The sequence below is a fragment of the Rhincodon typus genome, chromosome 12, assembly GCF_021869965.1.
Source record: "Rhincodon typus isolate 14 chromosome 12, sRhiTyp1.1, whole genome shotgun sequence".
In the NCBI taxonomy this organism is placed as follows: Eukaryota; Metazoa; Chordata; class Chondrichthyes; order Orectolobiformes; family Rhincodontidae; genus Rhincodon; species Rhincodon typus.
In genome coordinates, this window is record NC_063343.1 from 7,036,111 (window position 1) to 7,057,718 (window position 21,608).

At 43.0% G+C, this 21,608-nt stretch overlaps 1 protein-coding gene across 1 annotated transcript in view; it reads right to left on the reverse strand.

Moving 5' to 3' along the window:
• Positions 1 to 7,818: 7,818 nt before the first annotated feature.
• Positions 7,819 to 21,608, reverse strand: part of LOC109930355 (probable U3 small nucleolar RNA-associated protein 13) — a 38,461-nt gene continuing 24,671 nt past the window's right edge. The window contains exons 12-16 of the mRNA XM_048603931.1: positions 18,784 to 18,938; positions 13,954 to 14,137; positions 12,856 to 12,968; positions 10,835 to 10,928; positions 7,819 to 8,680 (exon numbers count right to left, since the gene is read on the reverse strand). Of these exons, the coding sequence (XP_048459888.1) occupies positions 8,582 to 8,680; positions 10,835 to 10,928; positions 12,856 to 12,968; positions 13,954 to 14,137; positions 18,784 to 18,938 (645 nt within the window). The 3' untranslated portion in view covers positions 7,819 to 8,581. The remainder of the gene's footprint in view (positions 8,681 to 10,834; positions 10,929 to 12,855; positions 12,969 to 13,953; positions 14,138 to 18,783; positions 18,939 to 21,608) is intronic.

The window sequence follows — 21,608 nt, forward strand, 5'->3', positions numbered from 1 at the left end:
CCTGGATGTCTCTGTCTAAGTCTTTTTGATCTGTAAATCCTTGCTTACTATGATCTGTCTTTACTGCTCATAAACTGCTGTATTTCGGTACACATGACAATAAATTAATCAATCAATCAAACATTACCCTTTACTTCCCACAACAAGTCAATTTTGGATCCAACTTGTTACTTTCCCTTTCAGTCCCTATAAGCTTTAACTTTTCTGACTCATGTGCCACACAGAACCTGGTCACAAACCTTCCAAAAACATCTACAAAGACCCACCTCAAAAGAGCTGCCATGTTAACTCCTCAAATTCGTCTGACCTGACTTTCAAATTGATGGTTGATACTCCCCATTGACGTTGAGGCATGGCAGTTTGGTCGATGCACATACGTATGTACTGCTGGCATATACTGTACATTTCAGTTTGACATTAGCATGTTGTTATGAGCCTCAAAGGAAGCACAAAGTGAGTGAGCACCAAGAAAGCAATTCTGAGATGCTCTCTAGTCTAATCCATGAGCTGAGTTTGTCCCCGTGCCCAAAGCGTCCTTGCAGTAGCATTCCAAGAAAAGGTTCCCATGCGCTCCAAGATGCAACACTGAAGTGCAGAACCGTACTGAAAGTGGATCGGAAATGTGCCATGATGATGTGAAGAAAATGGCACATATTGGATGACAATGTCTGTCGATGAAGGAGTGCTTGATATATTTATATTGGGTGTCCAAGATGGAGGGCCAGAGGAGGAATTGGTTAGCTGGAGTTGCCAAGTAACCACTTTGATTTCCATGTCAGCAGTTGTCACCATATAATGAGATAGGATTATCTATGAAGGAGATGCTAATAAGTTCACAGCCGTTTAAGGCATTATGGGTCAACCCACAGCAGGTGAGCTGCAACTGTTCAAGAAGGCAGCTCACCACCGCCTTCTCAAGGACAACTAGGGACAGGCAGTAAATGCTGGCCAGCAAGTGACACCCATATCCCACAAAAATGAATAGATTTTTAAAAAATGTAACACTTGAAAGATGGGGTATTTGAAGTTGAGAAAATCCTCACTGCACATCCCATGTGACCTTTTCACTGTGGCTCTTGTTATTGAGGAAAATTACACCCAATGTCCATATTTCTTTTTTATTCTTTGATGGGATGTGGGCATCGCTGGCTGGATCAGCATTTATTGTCCATCCCCTAATTGCCCAGAGGGCAGTTGAGAGTCAACCACATTACTACAGCCACTAGAATTAGGGGATTATAGCCTCAAAATAAGGGGAAGCAGATTTAGAACTGAGTTGAGGAGGAATTTCTTCACCCAAAGGATTATGAGTCTGTGGAACTCCCTGCTCAGTGAAGTAGTTGAGGCTGCCTCGTTGAATGTTTTTAAGGCAGAGATAGATAGATTTTTCAACAGTAAAGCAATTAAAGGTTATGGTGAGTGGGCAGGTAAGTGGAGCTGAGTCCGCGAAAAGATCAGCCATGATCTTATTGAATACTAGAGCAGGCTCAAAAGGCCAGATGGCCTACTCCTGCTCCTATTTCTTGTACTTTGTTGTGGCTCTGGAGTCATGTGTAGACTGGGTAAGGATAGCTGCTTCCTTCCCTGAAAGATGTTAATGTGCCAGACGTATTTTTCCCCCAAAAATCAGCAATAGACTCTCAGTCATCATGAGGCTCTTAATTTCAGAATTTTTTTTTCAGTGAATTCAAGTTCCACCATTTGCCCAGCGTGGGATTTGAACGCAGATTCCCAGAACATTACCTGTGTCTTTGGATTAGTAGTCTAGCGTTAATACCATAAGGCCATTGCCTCCCCTACCTGGTCAGTTAGTTCAGCTGACAACATTGACCGTGCCTCTTCGCTGTTGTCTCTGTTTGTGCAAAAAGAGCTCAAACTACACACAACTAGTTGTTTCTATCTTATGGTGAGAGATAGCTACTGTCCTTTGGAGACAATTGTTCTGTACGTTTTATCGTAAGTGCGCGAATCTTTCAGCGTAAGTTACATTGCAATTCAGCCTTTGACAGTAAAATGTTCATTGATTTATAAAATAATTATTATAGTCCTTTACAGACAGCAAAACCAAAATGTGCACTACAATTTTTGCATTAAGTATGGGCTCCCCAAAATCGAAGCTCCATTAGCACTGGTGACATCAAGCTTTTATATTGGCTGTGTGATGTGTTCTGGAGCACTGTTGTGTAACATCTCTCTAGAAAAGGAATGATGGAGAGCTCATTCAATAGACGTCTTTAAAATGATGGAAGACTGTGGGAAGACGAGTTGAATTTTCAGCATGAGGATGGAAACCAGGAAGCGAGGCTGTTCCTGGGTCCCCAGCCCACATCTGAAAGTGGTGGGAGGAACTGCCATTGACATGAAAATTTGGTCAAAGCATCCTCTCCATGGGCACGGAGTCAGGTTCCCTGGCCAACTGCCAGTGGGCCGTCAAAGATGAAGAGGAATCTGGGGTTGCATTGCGTGTTATTAGAATGTGCTGTCAGCCACTTTCTGATATCTTTAAGTAAAAAAAACAGAAACATGAGCCTGGCCATTGTTATAAGAAGCGTAGTGGCATGTTGGGGGCTGGTGGTGTTCGGGAGTGCCTCTACAGGACAACTAGTGGTTGCAAGCCTTTCATCTTGCCCAGATTACTGGCACCACTGCCCACTGCCTGGTGCCCTCACCCCACAGCATATGGGGAAACTGGAGGTCAAACGTAAAATTCCAGTCAACCTTCTTAATCTGTGCTAACGCAAGGCACTCGGTGAGCTGAATTTACCTGCCTCGTGGCTGATGTTGGGAACAAGGGCCAGGGAAACTGGTACACTAACAGAAACAGAAGTCAGTGTCTGTGAAGAAAACAATCAGAGTTAACGTTTCGGGTCCGGCAACCCTTCTTCAGAATTGGTACACTTGTTGTCCTTGCAATTTTACAGCCAGGGCCGTTTCCTTTTCTAATATCAGAGGGGCCCAAAAATTCAACCTGGTGTTCCCATTTTTAATAGAATCCAGCAACAAGAGCCATGAAGATCTGACAACCACTACTAAGGAAGGTAAGAGAAACTTCTCCAGAGAGTGGAGGTGGAATGTCCTACTAATGGAATGGTTGAGGATCAATAGTGTGGATACATTTAAGAAGCTGGATCAGTACATGAGAGAGAAAGGAATGGGAGGATATGTTTGCTGCTAGAGTGAGTTGAAGTGGGAGGACAGCAGAGACCTGTTTTGTCAAAGGCCCTGCCTCTGTGCTGTAAATTCCATGTCATACAACTTTATGTTGTGCAGTGTGATATTAAATGTTAATTGATCACTTAAAATTCGAATACAAGAAAAAAGGATCATCACTCTTTTTCTCAAGGAGTGGGTGGAATGAAGGCCATATATTTTGAGAATGCACTTGTTGCAGGGTAACAGCTCCCTCTACCTTCACCATGTCATTCTCATTAGTATTGTCTTGGATTCACTATTAGCGAACGTTTGAGTGCTCAGCTCTGATCAGTAAAAGTCCACATACCATACATTCCTCTGCCTCACCCCCATGTTACAGCAAGAACTCGAGACAGAGGTTCCTGAAACGGATTCATGTCAACATTAAAACTGCAGGGAAAATAATTTCAGCTGGTGGATTAATGCACCACAAAACTCTTTCAAAATTTTGCTCAAGTTGGTCAGTTACGTTAGAACTCTCAGTTCTGTTGATGCGAACATCGTTCCTAAAACTGTCCCCTTTCTATCCAATGAAACTTTTTCCTTTCTGAGCCGTGCTCACCGACAGGTTCTGAAAACCTTGGCCATTGCTGACACCTCAGGCTGTACCAGCAGGAACTTCAAACTTTACAGGGCATCAAAGCTGCTCCCATAACATCCACTTAGACCCCGTGCAAGAAGGCCCAGAAGTCTGTTCACCTTCCCTTAGTCCCTATTCAATAGGAAAGACTTTGCCTGATGTTTTGAGTATGCTTCAGTACAATTGACAAGACAATTGGGCAGAGTTGGTGATGATGGAGGCTGTGGCGGCATGTGTGTGATATGGTAGTGCCCAAAACAGCCAGACTGTGCAGGAACTGAGCAAGTCTCCTTCTTTCACTGGGGAGCCTTTGGGCTTAAGTTGGGAGCTCCTAGTCACTTGGTGGACACCAGCCAATACCTGGGAAAGTGGGAGGGTGGGTATTCATATCAATGAAGCTGGCACAGGGAAGATAAGGTATTGCAGGGCACAAATATTAGTCAGGAGGTATCTGATTTGTGACATTCGTGAACAACGTATTTTAATTTGCTGAGTAGGTAGGGGAATGGAGTCAACAGTGAACCGAGCATGTGAAAAGATCTGTGTGATCACAGAGATGCAGGATATGGACCTGGATGAAATACTTTGCATTTTGCATTCTGGGGTGCAACTGGAAGGTTGTAGAAGCAAAGAAATGTTCCCCAACCCCTCCAAAGTCTCTGATTTTTATGGAGTGTTTCTGAGGTGTAAGGGAATTGCCCAGAGGAAAGTTAAATTTCCCGGGAATTCCTTTGGATGTGAATCGACAGGGTCCCACATGCAATTCACATCTACACTCGCAAAATGACTGTCTAGTCATTAGCAAATCCAGGCTAGAAGCATTGAAGGAGCCAGACCATCTCCAGTCAATATTGATAGCATGGTGGCTCAGTGATTAGCACTGCTGCCTCACAGCGCCAGGGACCAAGGTTCAATCCCAGCCTCGGGTGACTATCTGTGTGGACTTTGCACGTTCGGCCTGTGTCTGTGTGGGTTTCCTCTCACAGTCCAAAGATATGCAGGTTAGGTGGATTGGCCATGGGAAATTGCCTATAACATCCAGGGATGTGTGGACTTGGTGGGTTAGCCATAGGAAATGCAGGATTACAGGGTGGGTATTGTGTCTGAGTGGGCTGCTCCTTGGAGGGTTGGTGTGGACTTAATGGGTTGAATGGCCTTCTTCCACACTGTCGAGATTCCATTCTATGACAATTGGACCATATCTAAACTTGCACAGTAATACTGTGGCAACCACTGCTGACTACCATGTTAGTTACAACAGATCATTTTTCTGCCCAAGCGAGAGAAGCAGTTCCTTTGTGCAGAGTACAATGGTGAGAAAGACATGGCACGTTTTTGACAACAGATGCTGGTTTCAGGTAAGATTTAAAGGTCTTAAGGGTTTTAAAGCAGTGGGGGATGGGTAAAAAAGTGAGGGGAACTACATGGCAAGCAAGTGAAGAGTCGGGGGTCGTGGATAGTTAGTTTAGGGGTCTGGGAGATCGTTGGTAGGGATGACTACTATTGGAGGATTGTGTATTTTCTGGGGATTGTGGGTAGTCAGGATAGGAAACATAGGTAGTTGAGTCAACAGTATAGTCAGGTTTGTGGGGTGGTTCAGAGAGATGTGTTGTCTAGTTAGAGTTGGAAAACTGGGATAGAATGGGTATTTGGGTAAAGAGGGATTGTTAGCCAGATGAGGAAGGGGTGTCATCTGGTCGGGAGTGTGGGTAATAGGGTTAGCGGGTAAGAGGGTGTGTAGTCTGATTGGGGCTGGGGGTAATTAAGTCAGGGGATGGAGTAGTGTTGTCAGGGATTGAGTGGGTATAGATGGGGAATCGAGGTGAGGACCACCCATACAAAAGCCACAAGCCACAGCTAAGCTTCTGGTGAGTTATATATTCACCTGATGTGGACCCCAAACTTCAGCGATTCTCATCAAACCAGTTATGTCACTGCAGATACTAGAAACCAAAGCAAAATTTCATGTCTCTGCTGATCTGAGCTCACTGGGCACAGTGGAGACAATAAGTAAAAGCTGGGCTGAAGGAGCTGACTAGATTTGTTGCATATGTTTCTGCTCAAATCAACCTGGAGAAACATGAGTGAGAGATTGAGCGATCTCTGAGGAAATTTCTGTTGTAAACACGGTATACTGGCTGGGGCAATAAGCAGGAGGTTGAGACCAAAGCAAGACATACCATCAATGTTGGCCAGCAACTGAAACTTCCAAAATATACTTCACAGTGTGAGCTGTTAGCTTCTAATTCATCCATGTTTATGGCGCCTATAGCTCTAGTTGCCTATTCCTTACATGGACAGGATGGGGCATATTTGGCAGGTTTCATTCTCTTGCAATACTGAAAGAAAAGGCACCCTTGAGATAATTGGATATAAAAGTCTCAGTCTGGGCTCTTTGACCGAGAGAATTTTGTAGTTTTGTTATTAGATTTCAATGAGTTTAAGGCAGATTTCAGAAAAAAGAATTGCGCTTGCCAGACTACGTGCACATTGCATCTTGCTCTTCCTATAGAAATAAAGTAACATGAGGCCACTCAGCCCTTTGAGGCTGTTCCATCACTATTCAATGAAATTAAGTCTGGTCCGTGAACTAATTCCATAGCCCCTCCATGTGCAATAGCCCTTAATGTCTTTGGAAGCCGAAAATGTATTAATCTCAGAATTTACAATTTATTTAGCTTCGATCACCATTTGGTTTGGAGAAAACCTTCTCAAAAAATTAACCATGAGTGACAAATATAAGTGAACCAACATTTGAAAGTTCTGCCCTCTGTTTTTAATAATGGCTCAGGTTAGAAAAAAAAAACTCTGTGGCAAGTTCAGGAAGACACCTGATCTTTTAGTGAACAAATGACAGAAGTTGCTGGAAAAGCTCAGCAGGTCTGGCAGCATCTGTGAAGAAAAAATCAGACTTAGCGTTTCGGGTCTGGTAACCCTTCCTCAGAACTGGACCTGAAACGTTAACTCTGATTTTTTTCTTCACAGATGCTGCCAGACCTACTGAGCTTTTCCAGCATCTTCTGTTTTTGTTCCTGATTTACAGCATCCGCAGTTCTTTCGGTTTTTACCTGACCTTTCACTGTTGACCAGAGCTGAAGTACCCATTAAGCCATGGGGCAGTGTAGGCTTCGGTGAACTGTTAGTAAGGTTGAGAAGCAAACACAGTAACAGGAAAAACTCCAGTCAAAAAGAGGGGCAATTATAAGCACTTTCTATGAAGCAAATTATATCTGTTAAGCACTGCCTCCTGCCTTGCAACAGTCTTTTGAAAATCAGAACGGTTATGACAACAGGCTCTCTCCATGCCAGCTCTCTGCAAGTCCTGGTCCCACTCCTTTACCTTGTGTCCATAGCGCTGCAATTGGTAATCTTTAGATAATGACTCGATTTGTTTTTGAAAACCATGACTGAATGTGTCATCATCAGGCAGTGAATTCTCAATCATACCAATGAGATTTGTAAAGAGGGAGATTTTTCCTCGTGTACCCTCTGATTCATTCACCTACGGTGTCCTCTAGTTCTTGGACCCTTCTGCCCATGGGAATGGCTTCTCTGCATCTACTCTATCCAGACGTCTCATGATCTTGAGCACCCAGATCAAAAATCAACCTTATCTTCCCGGCACTCCCAGCTTCATCTGTTTTAACTTCATCATTGAAATATCTTGGAGTCATAAAGACGTACAGCACGAAATAGGCCTTTCAGTCCAATTCGTCCATGCTGACCAGATATCCTCGATAAATTTAGTCCCATTTGCCAACAGTTGGCCCATATCCCTCTAAACACTTCCTATTCATGGACCCATCCAGATGCCTTTTAAATGTTGTAATTGTACCGACCTCCAACACTTCCTCTGACAGTTCATTGCATATACACACCATCCTCTGTGTGAAAAAGTTGCCTCTTAGTTCCCTTTTAAATCTTTTCCCTCTCACCTTAAACCGATGCCGTCTAGTTTTGGGTTCCCCTATCCTGGGGAAAAGATCTTGTCTATTTACCCTATACAAGCCCCTCATGATTTTATAAACTTCTATAAGGTCACCCCTGAGCCTCCAATGCTCCAGGGAAAATAGCCCCAGCCTATTCAGCCTCTCCCTATTCTTGTAAATCTTTTCTATATCCTCAGTGTCTTCACATCCTTCCAGTAGCATTCAGCCAAGACTGGACACCATTTGGAGCCAAACATGTATTTTTTAAAGTTTTGCCATCATCTTCTTGCTCTTGCATATTTTTGTACATTTCCCAGACTTCCTGACAGTCTGTAATCAAGGCCTTGCATCTTCACTCTGGTTCTTCACAATTTAAAGAAAATTAATTTTTGGAATGTGCTTCGGCAAGGCAAGACACTTATTTATCGACTGTGCTGTCTTTGTGAAGATGGGTAAAGGTGAGCTGCCTTTGTAACCTCTGCACTGCATGTGATGAACTTACCTCCAGTGTTGTTTTCAGGTTTGGTCAGCTACATGAAGGAATAGCAATATATTCAGGATGATGCATGACTTGGTCAGGAGCTTGGAGGTGATGAGGTACCTATCCAACTGTGGCCCTTGTCTTTCTAAGACAGTAGAGGTCATGGATTTATGACGCTCTGTTGACAAAACCCGCAGCATCTTCTGACTCATGGATGGCGGAAAGGCTTTGGTGAATCAGGAAGCAAGTTAAGAGAATACCCAACTTGTGACCTGCTCGCCTCGTCATTGCGTTCACGTGACTACAATTTACAAAACACTGCTCATCTCATGTCTCACTTGATGACAGCAATTTCAACACAGTTGCTAAATGTGTTTGATGTCCCGTCGCTGTTTCCTCTCAGCATGCTGCATTTTCCCTCATGTTGTTGCTTCTGTTGGGAGGCTTGATGTAAGAATTCCAGATACGCAGTGTGCGATCCCAAGAAGCAGTAACATACTGGAAAAGAAGTATATTAGTGTTGAATGGTTAATGAAAAAAGGAGATTTAATGCATTGAAGTTGCAAAGTGTTTTGATCAGGTAAAGAGGGAGAAACTGTCTGTACTGCAGGAGAGTTGGTAACTAGATATCACAGGTTTAATTTAGTTCACAAAAAAAAGAACAGAGACAGGATGAACAGATTCGTTGATGGCACAGCTTATTTTTATTAACTGGATTGAGCTGCTTTAAGAGATATTGACTTTCTAAACGAGCGCTCAAATTTGTTCGACTCAACCGGATCTCCCCAGTTCCTCCATTTCAGCTCTACACACCTTTCCCCTTTGACAGGTCCTATTGAACCTGATTTCACCGCTTTCTCAGGCAACTGAGTCATAGACTCATACAGCAGCAAAACTGACACTGCTGTCCAACAAATCCATGCCAACCATAATCCCAAACTAAACTAGCCCCATCTGCCTGCACTTGGCCCATGTCCCTCCAAACATTTCTTATTCATGTATTTATCCAAATGTTTTTAACCATTGTAACTGTACTCGCACCCATCACTTCCTCTGGAATTCATTCCACACTCGCACCACTCTCTGTGGAAAAAGAAAAGTGCCTCTCATGTTGTTTTTAAATCTTTCTCCTCTCACCTTAAAAATATGCCCCCTAGTCTTGAAAGCCCCAACCCGAGGGAAAAAGACACCTGTCATTCACATTATCCATGCCCCTCATGATTTTATCAACCTCTTTAAGGTCAACCCTCAACCTCATACATTTCAGTGATAAAAGTCCCAGCTTATCCAGCCTCTTCTTATAACTCAAACCCTCCATTCCTGGCAACATCCTTGTAAATCTCTTCTGAACTCCCTCCAGCTTAATAATATCCTTCCAATAACAGAGCAACAAGAACTGTACACAGTACTCCAGAAGAGCCCTTAGCAATGTTCTGTACAACCTCAAAATGACATCCCAACTCCTGTACTCAAAGGTCTGAGCAATGAAGGACATTCTGAATCATGACAACTCACTGAGTAAAAGGCATTCTCCCAACTGATTTTTTTTGCCAACTAACTTAATGCTGTATTCTACAATTACAGACCCTCCTGTGACTGGAAACAGTTGACCCTGAATTACTCTGTAAATAACCCATTCTGAATTTAGATAATTTTATTATATTGCCCCATGAGCTCCTTGCTCCTCTCTAGAAAGATTTTTCTTAAAAACTTCAGAATGATGCCACAATACTCCAGATTAAGTCGTTGAAGTGTATCAAAAACAGCAGTGGTTCCAACACTGAACCCATGGGCATCTGACCTTTCACCACCTTCCAGTCTATCACCAAATTTCATACCCATGCTCCAAATGTATATTTTACTCCACGGACTTTAATTTTGCAGACAGAGTCATTATTTGATTCTTGATCAAGAACCTTCTCAAAGTTGCTAATCATGACATCAACTGTAATATGTTTTACTGCTACTTTATCAAAGAACTCAATCTTAAATTTGAGAAATAACAATTACCTTTAATAAGTCCATGTCGGTCTTCATTTATTAACCTATATATTACTAAGTAGCAATTAATAATGGCTCCAATTATTGTGTCCAGCTGTTTCCTCACCAGTAACGTTAGGCTTACTGATCAGTGGTCACATCTCTATGAAAACTTTTATGACATTACCTGGGGGTGTTTGGTGAGCTTAAGAGGACCTTCACTTTGTAACTAACCAATTCTCTGCACTAGATCTGAGAGTGTCTGGACAGTATAGAGAAACCTTTATTTTCTACCTAGCCTATGCTTTACCTGTCCTGGCAGTGTGGCTTTATCTGTGTGTAACCAATGCAGTCCCAAGTTCTGGGATTGTTTGATCAGATATTATAGAAGGATATTTAATTCAGTTTGTAACTGGTACTGTACATGTCCTGGGACAATGTAAGGCGTTTTTTTTATTTTGTGTCCCATCTGTGTTGTACCTACCTTCCCTGACAGTGCTTGATCGTTAATTCATACTTAAGGCTTTCTGTGCCCCAGGAGTATTTCATATGACAATGGACACCTGGAAAAGGGCCCTAGTCTCTAACACTGACACCTTAATTACTGAGCAGAAAATATACACAAACAAAATACATCAAAGAAAAATATTGGTCTTGAAAGGGCTAACCCACCTGAGCTCTCTCAGGGATGTGTATGATGGAGCGGATTGAATCTGTGTGCCCAATGTTTCTCTGCACTTGTACAAAGGACTCTGGGTCATAAACTCTGAGGAAATATTTGTTAAACATAATTAACTAGAGAAAGAATTGCTAGCTCAACAAAACGACCGCCTTTATAAAACTTGGTTCAAGGTCAGCAAACTAGATAGTCAACCTATGCCATTATATCCACATGTGGTGCCAGATGAACATAAATAGGAAAGGGATTTGGGCCAAGTGCAGGCAGATGGGACTAGTTTAGTTTGGGATGATGTTTTGGCATGGACTGGTTGGACCAAAGGGCCTGTTTCCATGCTGTACGACCCCATGACTCTATGACTACGAAAGTACAGCTGTCACTCATACAGCAATAGAAAAGCAAATGGCACAAGAGGTCAGATTTGGAGGAGCTCAGATATCTCAAAGTGTTGTAGCTGGTTACAGATCGGGAGGGGAAAGGCCATGGAGGGACTGGAAGACTAGGATAAGCACTTCAAATTGAGGCACTACTGGACTGGGAGGCGACATGGGTTATGGGTGAACTGGATACTGCTGGAATCTTGTCGGTTTGTTGTCAGTGGGTGTTGTCAGTGCCCAGGCATTTCAGTTTGGCATATCGCAGGGTCTGGGACTAAATGCTGAAGGATGAGCTAAGAGGGAGGGCAGCTTCTGCAAAGGCACAATGGGGAAAGGCCACTGTCACAGGCCTATCAGCCATATTACACAAAGGGTCTGGAATCTGTGTTAAAAAGAAACCCAGGCAGTATGATTTGACATGAAATTAATAAGTGCAGTAAGACATCTCAGAGTGCCAAATACTGGACTGAAAGATACTGTTCTTTATGTAATGTCAACATTTAACTGTCATTTAACATACTTTTATATAGTTTATGGGTAAAGTATATTTGAGGAAAAAAGAAGGATTTTACAAAGCACCTTACAGAAAATGATGCAATTCTGAAGGGCAGCCATTGCCATAATATCAGGAAAGCAACAACCAATTTGACACAGCAAGCTCCCACAAGCAACAATGTGGAAATGACTCAAAACAGTTTCTAAAATAGAAATGATCGGTAATGATGATTGAGGGACAAATATTGACCAGGATGCAGGGCATAACTCCCTCGGGGTCCTTTCAAAAATATGGCCATGCGTTGCTTTATGCCCGCTTGAGAGAGGAGGGGCTTGGTATAACAGCACCCTCAAAAGATGGAAAGAAAGATTTAAATTCATGGTAAATCTTTAACAACGACAGGACATCCTTTCAAACCAATGGACTGCTTTTTTTTGGAAGTATGCTGCGGTAATGTAGAAAATGCAGCTGTAAAATTGCACTTAAGGGGGCGGTAAGCAAAGAACTAATAACCAGTTAATGAAAACAACTGAAGGATAAATATTAATCATGAGGCTGGGCAAAAGTTTCCTACTTCTCAAAATGGTGCAGTGGGGTCACTTATATCTGATTGAGCAGGCAGATTGGATCTCAGTTCAACACCCACTCTGAAGGAAGGCAGCTCTGACAATGCACTGTACTGAAATGTCACGTTCAATTCTTATGCTCACTGTCTGGAATGGAACATGTACCCTTAACCTATTCTCTGGTGCCTTGCTGAACTGATCAGATGTTCAGGCACACCACAGCTGTCCCTATCCTGCCTTTTCTGACTTGAACAGACTCCTAGTATTCCAGGTCTTTAGCCCCTTACACAGGCCAGACCAGAAACAAAAACAAAAATTGCTGGAAAAGCTCAGCAGGGCTGGCAGCATCTGTGGAGAGAAATCAGAGTTAACATTTCGGGTCGAGTGACCCTTCCACAGAACTGTCCTCAGAAGTTTGGTTGTATCTTACTGATTAGACTATTGGAGATTAGTGCCTAACCACCCGCGGGTAATGAGCAGAAGGCACAAACCAGTGATATAGTCAGATTGAAATGGATCTCTCTAACATACTCTGCTTTAATTGTTCATAACAATACTGATCCACAAAGTCTTACCTCAAGCTCTCCTGAATCCCAGCCAGAATGTATCCATTGACCCGGTCGATACAGAGACAATTAACGGCTCCGTGTGCCACCAGGCTCTGCTCACATTTTGTTCCGTCTTTATTCTGTTAAAAAAAAGCAGCTGTTTAATCGTTGAGGTACATTAACCTAGCTCCAAGTCCTTTCGCTGTCCCAGTTTTGGAGACAATCATTTCACAGTTCAGCTAAATGTGAATTCATAGAATCCCTACAGTGTGGAAGCAGGCCATTCAGCCCATCAAGTCCACACCGACTCTCTGAAGAGCATCCCACTCAAATCCACCCCCTCCCCACCCTATCCTCGCATTTTCCATGGCTAATCCGCCTAATCTACACATCTTTGGTCATTATCAGCAATTTAGCATGGCCAATCCATCTAACTTGCACATCTTTGGGCGACAGGAGGAAACCAGACACTCGGAAGAAACTGACACAGGGGGCATGTGCAAACTCCAAACAGACAATCACCCAAGGCTGGACTCGAACCCAGGTCCCTGGCACTGTGAGGCAACAGTGAACCTCTGTGTTGCCCAAAGAGTTGGTAAAGAAGTTTTGGTATTGTCTGTATTTTGCTCATGTTCAGGTGGCACACTCACTCCTAAACCTGCGAATCACAGATATGAGCCCACTCTGGAACCTTGGGCTTATAATCTAGTCTGACGCATCAGTGCCGTACTGAGACATCGCTGCATTGTTGGCAGTGGCATTTTTTTAATGAAATGGCCCTCTCAAATGTGGAAAAGAATACCACGACACGACTTGAAGAGGAAGAGGAGATATCCATTTAAGTCTTGGCCAATATTTAATCTTCAGCCATTAAAACCGATAACCTGTTTTTTCTTGAAATGTCATTAATGCTTGTGGAACCTTGTCAAGTGCAAACTGCCTGCTGCATTTTACTCTTATTATTGGCAGTAACTATATTATTTAATTGCTGTACAGCACCTTGGGGCTTCCTGAGGTTATCAAAGGTGTTATATAAATCCAAGCATTTCTTTTATCTCTATTGGCCCCGCTCTGGAACTGCTACTGTGAGCAGCCTTGCATAAAATGTTCCCTTAAGGAACTTACCCATAAGCAAATACTCCCATCCTCTGAACCACTGAGCCACTTGTTTAAGAGAGAATGCCACAAGACAGCAGTGATATCAGCCTCATGACCCTGCAGCACACTCATGAGCTTCATTTCACTTGTGATGGGGCTGAAGTGGCGAACGTAGATCATCCCATCACTCGATGAATAGGCAAATTCATTCCTGACAACAAAGGGACAGTGTGCGAATTTCCTTTTCCAACACTGAGCAAGCATTTTATTCGTCACAATCAATCAAAATAATATTTAATGACAACAAGAGCAAACTGGGCTTGTTTGCTTTGTAAATTTTGTTATAAATTATTTGCTGAGGATTAATATTTATTGTATTCTGACTTTAATCTATGAAATGGATTTCATGTAGATCTCCTATGGGTTAGGCTACTGAACTGAAGAATGGTTAATTTTATTTTCACAAAGGCTTGGGAGTTTATTGCTCATTACTCATTCTTGTTATCAGAGCAGGCATTTATATCCCATCCTTACTCAGCCTTGCTATGGTGATGTTGACTGGTTTATTCCTTGAACTTTGCTGCACTTATGGTGAAAGAATCCAATAATTGTTGCATTTTAGAATGGTTTAACACAGATATTTGTACCATAGCAATAAGTAAGGGATTAAGTACTTAAGTAAAACTTGTTTTCATAATCAGATAGTCGAAGGAATTTCAATGTATTGATTTTATTTTAAAAAGTGATGTCATCAACAGACAGATAACTTTATTTTATGCTCTGAGAGCTGCCCAGGGCAGATATCAGGTGAGTTGGCATGGAGGGGCAATGGACGAAAGCTGATGGATGGTGAGTTGGATGTTTGTTGGAAATGAGTTGGCACAAAGTTGGGATAGGGATTATGTTGGGCCAGAGGGATGAGTAGGAGGTAAGTGTTGGTATAGGTTGTCACTAAATTTGCTTAGGAGTGAGAATAGGTCATGGAGATGAATGTGGATACAGACTGGCATAGCGGCAAGTAAGCCCATGCTCTCCCACATAATTGCACTGGCATATACAGACAAAAGCAAGCGCAATGACACACGCATAAAATCTCTGTAAACAAGACCATAAGATATAGGAGCAAAATTAGGTCATTTGGCCCATTGAGTCTGCCCTGCCTTTTGACCATGGCTGAAACACTTCTCAACCCATTTTCCTGCCTTCTTCCCGTAACCTTTCATCCCTTTGCCAATCAAGAATCTATCTCTGTCTTAAATATTATTGACTCTTGTACTGTGCTAATCATTTTGAATCGTATCATATTCTTGTCTTTATTTCATATTTGAAAGAATGTTAACAAATTATGGTGGAGTCCTGCAGGCTGAGTTTATCTCATGGTGGTACAATGGAACATTGAAGGAGAAATTGGTCCCTGATTGAAGAACCACATCGTGGGTTTAAGAACAAATGGGCAAAGAGCAAAATTTGAACATGTCACAGATTTGCCAAAGTCTGAAATCAATTTTTTAAAAACGGTGTTGAAACCGTGAGGATAAAAAATGTGTGATTATGGAAACGCCAAGTTCATTGGAGATTGGTAAAAGTGTTAGAGATAACTCCCTAGACAATTGGGGATGGGTAATAAATGCCAGCCTGGCCAATGGTGCCCTCAACCTGTCAATGAATAAAAGAAAAACTGCCCATGCTTCTTCAACCGTAGCCTTGAAATTGGAACTGAGAGATTACAGTTTCACACAAGATAGTGATGTAAAAAAGACAGTTACATTGCCCAAAAGCAGTTATGACACAAAGTCATAACAAGAAAATGGGATAAAGAATGACTTTGCAAACAACTGGTCATTGCAATGGGTAGAGCAGTTTGCTCAGATGTCCTGTAGGTGTGCTTGGAGATCTGTTGACAGACTATCACAAACATTCTACAGGGGTGGCATGGTGGCTCAGTGGTTAGCACTGCTGCCTCACAGTACCAGGGACCTGGGTTTGATTCCACCCTCAGGCAACGGTCTGTGTGGAGTCTGCATGTTGTCCCTGTGTCTGTGTGAGTTTCCTCCAGGCGCTCCGACTTTCTCCCACAGTCCAAAGATGTGCAGGCTAGGTGGATTGGCCTTGCTAAATTGCCTGTAGTGTGCAGGCTAGGTGGGTTAACCATGGGAATTACAGGTTACAGTGATTGGGTAGGAGGATGGGTCTGGGTGGGATGCTCTTCAGAGGGTTGGTGTGGACTTGATGGGCTGAATGGCCTGCTTCCACACTGTAGGGATTCTATGAAGATTGACCAACTGAGAGAGTCTCTAGATCTTAACGAGTGCCATTCTGAGTTTGTGCTATTGCTTAGTAGTTTAATAACTGTGTACTACGTTTAATGGAACTGTCTATAATGTTGTGTTCCCTTGATGTCTGGGCCAGAATCTTCGGACCCATTAGCAAGTCATGGGACACGAGTCGGGGACCACATAGGGTTACATCAGAATATGAGGGCCCATGACAGTGGGGAGAGGAGCCTGGGTTGACATGGAGATTATGATGCATTATGGGTAGAGGCATGAGCAGGCATCGATGGGGCATGGAGAGTGTGAGGGACTGGGTGGGCGATGTTCTTTCTTGTGTTAATCATTTTTTAAAAATTATCTTCTACGTGACAATAAGCACTTGTGGCAGGCCTCCCATGAAGCCTGCCTTCTCAATTTTTCAGAGGTCGCTTTGACATCCCACCAAAACGTAGCAGAAACCTTAGAGCTGGAGGAGTGGTTGTCTCAAAATACTTTTAATCGTACACAGCCTGTCCCTTACAATGTGTGATAGCTTTACTTTTTTATTTTAGAAACGCACAACTAATGAGGGGCCAACACTGTATATCCTGTGATGTTGTCTCGTTGCACAAATCACCGACAACTTTGACCAAAGGTCACTGGATAAGGAGGACGAGGCCATATGGGGCTTTGCATGCGAGGATGAGCATTTTCAATTTGACATGTTGGGTATCAATGTAAGTTAGCGAACACACAAGCAATGGAGGGCCAATAGACAACTGGCCAGTAATAAGGGCAGCAGGGATATGGGCAAATCAGACATTGCGGGAGATGGCGGGAGGATTTGGAAACACAGTAGCCGGTCTTGGAGGCGAGACTATAGATAGTTTCAGCAGCAGAAGGATGGAGGGCCAAGGTAGAAATAGATGATAATATGGGAGTTGTATGAGGCTTAGTGGTTAGCACTACTGCCTCAGAACACCAGGGACCTGGGTTCCATTTAGACCTTGGATGACTGTCTGTGTGGAGTTTACACGCTCTCCCCGTGACTGCGTGGGTTTCCTCCAGGTACTCCAGTTTCGTCTAACAGTCCAACAGTGTGTAGGTTGGGTGGATTGTCCATGCTAAATTGTCTAGGGATGAATAGGCCAGGTGATTTAACCATAGTAAAGTACTGGGTTATGGGGATAAGGTAGGGTTCTGGGTGGAATGTTCTTCAGAGGGTTAGTGCAGACTCGATGGGCTGATGGCCTGTTTCTGTACTGTAGGGATTTAATGATTGTACTTCAGTAATTTTTGTGATGGAGTGGGGTGGCGGTCAAAAGCTCAGCTCAGAGTCAAAGTTAGGGAACTGTCTGGTTCTGCACTAGGTGCAGAGTGGGAGTCAGAGGCTATGGTGCAGATTTAAGACAAGTCTTCATTCCTCACAATATTTAATCGAAGGAAATCCTTCAGCACCAGATGTATCTCTGGGAATTAAAGATTAATTTTCAGGATACAAGTGCAAACAATCCCAGGGGAAGAATCATGAAAACACTGAAATTTGTTGTTATTTTTCCCACTGTTTACCACTAACAAAAATATTGCAGATGGCGAAGGTGGCTCCGAATCATCAATCAGATAACGCAGTTATCTTCTGCTGGCTATGAATAGGCGGGACTTTATGTTAAGCTTAGAAACAATGGGTGTATAATGTAAATAAACCTCCTGAAATACATCTAGTCAGGATTATCAGCTAAAATTTAAGGCTAATTTTTAGGACACCTCAAAGTTATCTGTCAATTCAGCATCTGACCTGGGACACTGAAGCGGAGGAAAAACTGACAAACAGTTCATTGCTAACTAACTTCAAGGTGGATTCTTTAATTGATGTCGTCTATAGAAAAGTGAGTCAGCTTGTAATAAACCTTGTGCTTGTGAGACACAAATTAGTCTGTTTATTTGAGGCCTGTCACATGGACCATGCTACCTGTTATTTGTTTGCTCATAATAAAACATTTGGATTGTATCCATAGTAAACGGATAAACATTTATTACCTGTTCATTGTGGGATACTAAAAATAGTGGAGTATTGGACTCATTTTCATGCTGTTGTTTTGAGTTGATTTTTTTTAATTTGCTCTCTGGGCTGTCTCAATTTCTGGTTTCATTTCTTGTGTCAAATGAATTTACTTTGACACGTCTGTCCTTCCTTATTTCTCTGTCATTTATGCCCTGGCCTATACGTCTCATTAACTGACCTACTTGCTTTCCTTTGGGAGTGAGAGAAGTAGGAGCTTGAAATGAGGAGTTGGGGAGGTGAATCAATGCAAGGAAAGGGAGAAGCGGAGCTAAGTGAGTATGGTGAATGACCGAAGGATTTACACAAAGGGAAGCTCTATAAACATAGGGAACTGGACAAGTGGCCACGTATGAACTTTGTCTCCTCGGGGGAATGTACAGCTTAGACAACTAAATTAATTTGAGTACTTTGATCAATGAGCTTCCTATATTCTTCAGCAGGTAACCAAATCAATTAATAATGGATGGAAGAGTTTCGTGTACCAAGGTGCCTGGATAACAGGTTTGATCTCAATAGTCTAGATTTGGTTGCTCATTAACTCACCACTTTGGGCAGTAGGCAAGATCTAAAATAGCACCATCACAGGCCAGCTCTTGAATATTGCTCCTCTCTTCCGGTGCAGTGTTGGAGAATGTGTTATGTAACATACCCACTTGCAGATCCCACACACAAATTCTCCTGTCCCAGCCACCCGAGATCTGGCAAAACAGGAAACGGCCACATAGTCTGCCATTTATTTAAGAGCTTAGGCCATTCATTTTGCTTTTTTAATGAATATGGCTCTGCTTGGACTATAATTCAAAGGGACCAGCCTGGCGGGAACAACATTTGGGATGCTTTGCATCTGCGTAGCTTAGAAAGAACTTTGGGTTTACTACTTACCTTGACAACAAGGTAAACGTACAGTTCGGTTTTTGTACAAGGTTCTGTGACACACCACTCAGGGGAAAGAGTAAAACTCCATCTATGCTGTGCCCCCAAACACTGCAAGGAACAGCTTGGGTTCACACTGTGCTTTATGGCCTATTTAAAGCAAAATGAATTCACACATGCTTAAAATGATCATATGCATTATATTATATTCAGTCACGCAATGACGTCATTACTGCCTGTCCCGAATTGCCTAGAGGGAAGTTAGGAGTCAATCACATTGCTGTAACATGTTGGCCAGACCAAAATAAGGATGGCAGGTTTCTTCCCTAATGTACATTAGTGTGACCAAATGGGCCTTTCTCCTGACAATTGGCAACAGGCTTATGGTTATCATTACACTTCTAGCTCCAGATATTTCATACTTAGTTTAAATTTCTCCTTCTGCAAAGGCAGGATTAGAACCCAGTTCCCCAGAATATTTGCTGGGTCTCTGGATTGACAGCCCGATGATAATACCACTAGGTCATCACTGCCCCATGTGAGGGCTATGCATTAAAAAAAAGGCATACATGTTCTTATTCTTATCAGAGACATTATGGGAGTCTATGGCTGGATTATAGGTTGAAGGTGGGCTCCCTCAATCTAAATGCAATTAGCCGACTTTAACTTTTAAGGTGATGGCGTTCAATTAGTAAGAGACAGGACAGACATCCATCTCCAGGAAGATATCTTCTCTCATAACACTGACAGCCAATCAGAGGCAGGTAGCTCGAGAGCACGCCGAGGACTTGTGGCCATTGCCAGCATTGCAGGCGGCCTGAGAATGAGAAGTCATGGATTACCTCCAGTGCAGAGTCGGGGTAACATGCCGTGGTGGAGAGGGGAAATGGGCAGTCAAAACACTAACGGTGGGGGGTGGGGTGGAGAGGGTTGGGGGTGTTCATGGAGGTGGCCACTGATCGACACAGGAGCTCAGGAAGGATACAGCTCCAACTCCACAATTCACTTCACTCAGCAATAGACCATGGGGTTAAACAAGCCAGGCTACATTTTGCAAACATGTCCCTTCTACCCTTATTAAATTGGAGTGATTCTTTGCATGAAGCCATTAACTGGGCACTAGTTGCCTACTCAAAGACCTCAATTGAACTATGGATGGGTGGTTACTGATACTCAGAACTATTGCTTGCAAATGTTTGATGGGGGGTGGGGGGGTGCCAGGTTGACCAGTGATAGAGACACTGCTGATGGCACAGTGCACTAATCTACAGATCTAAATATCCGAATTCACCTCCCACCTCTGTGAGTTGTCTGTAATATCCATCCCGGCAATTCTAATTTCTCGTGCTCCCAGTAAATATTCATGACCTTGGAATGTCTCTTCCCACTGAGAGCTCCGTGATGCTAGTTTCAGAAGGGGACATGAAATATTTTGTCTGACAGGGTCTCTGGCAAACGCTTGGCTCATTAACTTATTCCACACATTCTGTGGCAAAGTGTCAAAGAGTTATACAGCATAGAAACAGACTCTTCATTCCACCTATCCTCTCCTCTATCCCTCTTCTATCCGCCTCCCACTCTCTCCCTATTTATTTCAAAACCCCCTTCCCCTCCCCCTTTTCTGATGAAGGGTCTAGGCCCGAAACGTCAGCCTCTCTGCTCCTATGATGCTGCTTGGCCTGCTGTGTTCATCCAGCCCTGCACCTTGTTGTCTCTCTTCATTCCAACTCATCCATGCCAACCAGATATCCTAAACTAATATAGTCCCATTTGCCAGCATTTGGCTAATATCCCTCTAAATGCTTCCTATTCATATATCCATCCAGATGCCTTTTAAATGTTGTAATTGTACCAGCCTCTACTACTTCCTCTGGCAGCTCATTCCATACATGCACTACTCTCTGCATGAAAAAGTTGTCCCTTAGGTCTCTTTTAAATCTTTCCCCTCTCACCTTAAACATATGCCCTCTAATTTTGGATTCCCCTATCCTGGGAAAATACCTTGACTATTCATCCTGTCCTCGCCCCTCATGATTTTATCAACCTCTGTGAGGTCACCTACCAGCCTTTGACGTTCCAGGGAAAATAGCCGCAGCCTATTCAGCCTCTCCCTATAGCTCAAACCCTCCGACCCTGACAACATCCTTGTAATTTTTTTCCGAACTCTTTCAAGTTTCACAGCATCTTTTCTAGTAGGGAGACCAGAAATGAATGCAGTATTGTAAAAGTGGCCTAACCAATGTCCTGTACAGACACACCATGACATTCCAACTCCTATACTCAATGCACTGACCAATAAAAGCAAGCGTACCAAATGCCTTCTTCACTATCCTGTCTACCTGTGACTCCAACTTCAAGGAGTGATGAGTGTGCTGTGAAATCAGTGAGTCTTGCTCAGTAAAAGCCACAAATCAATGATTAATTGAGATAACCACAAAGGAAGCTGTCACCAGACTCAGAAAGATGTTTTATGCTTAGGGAGATTGTGGGGGATT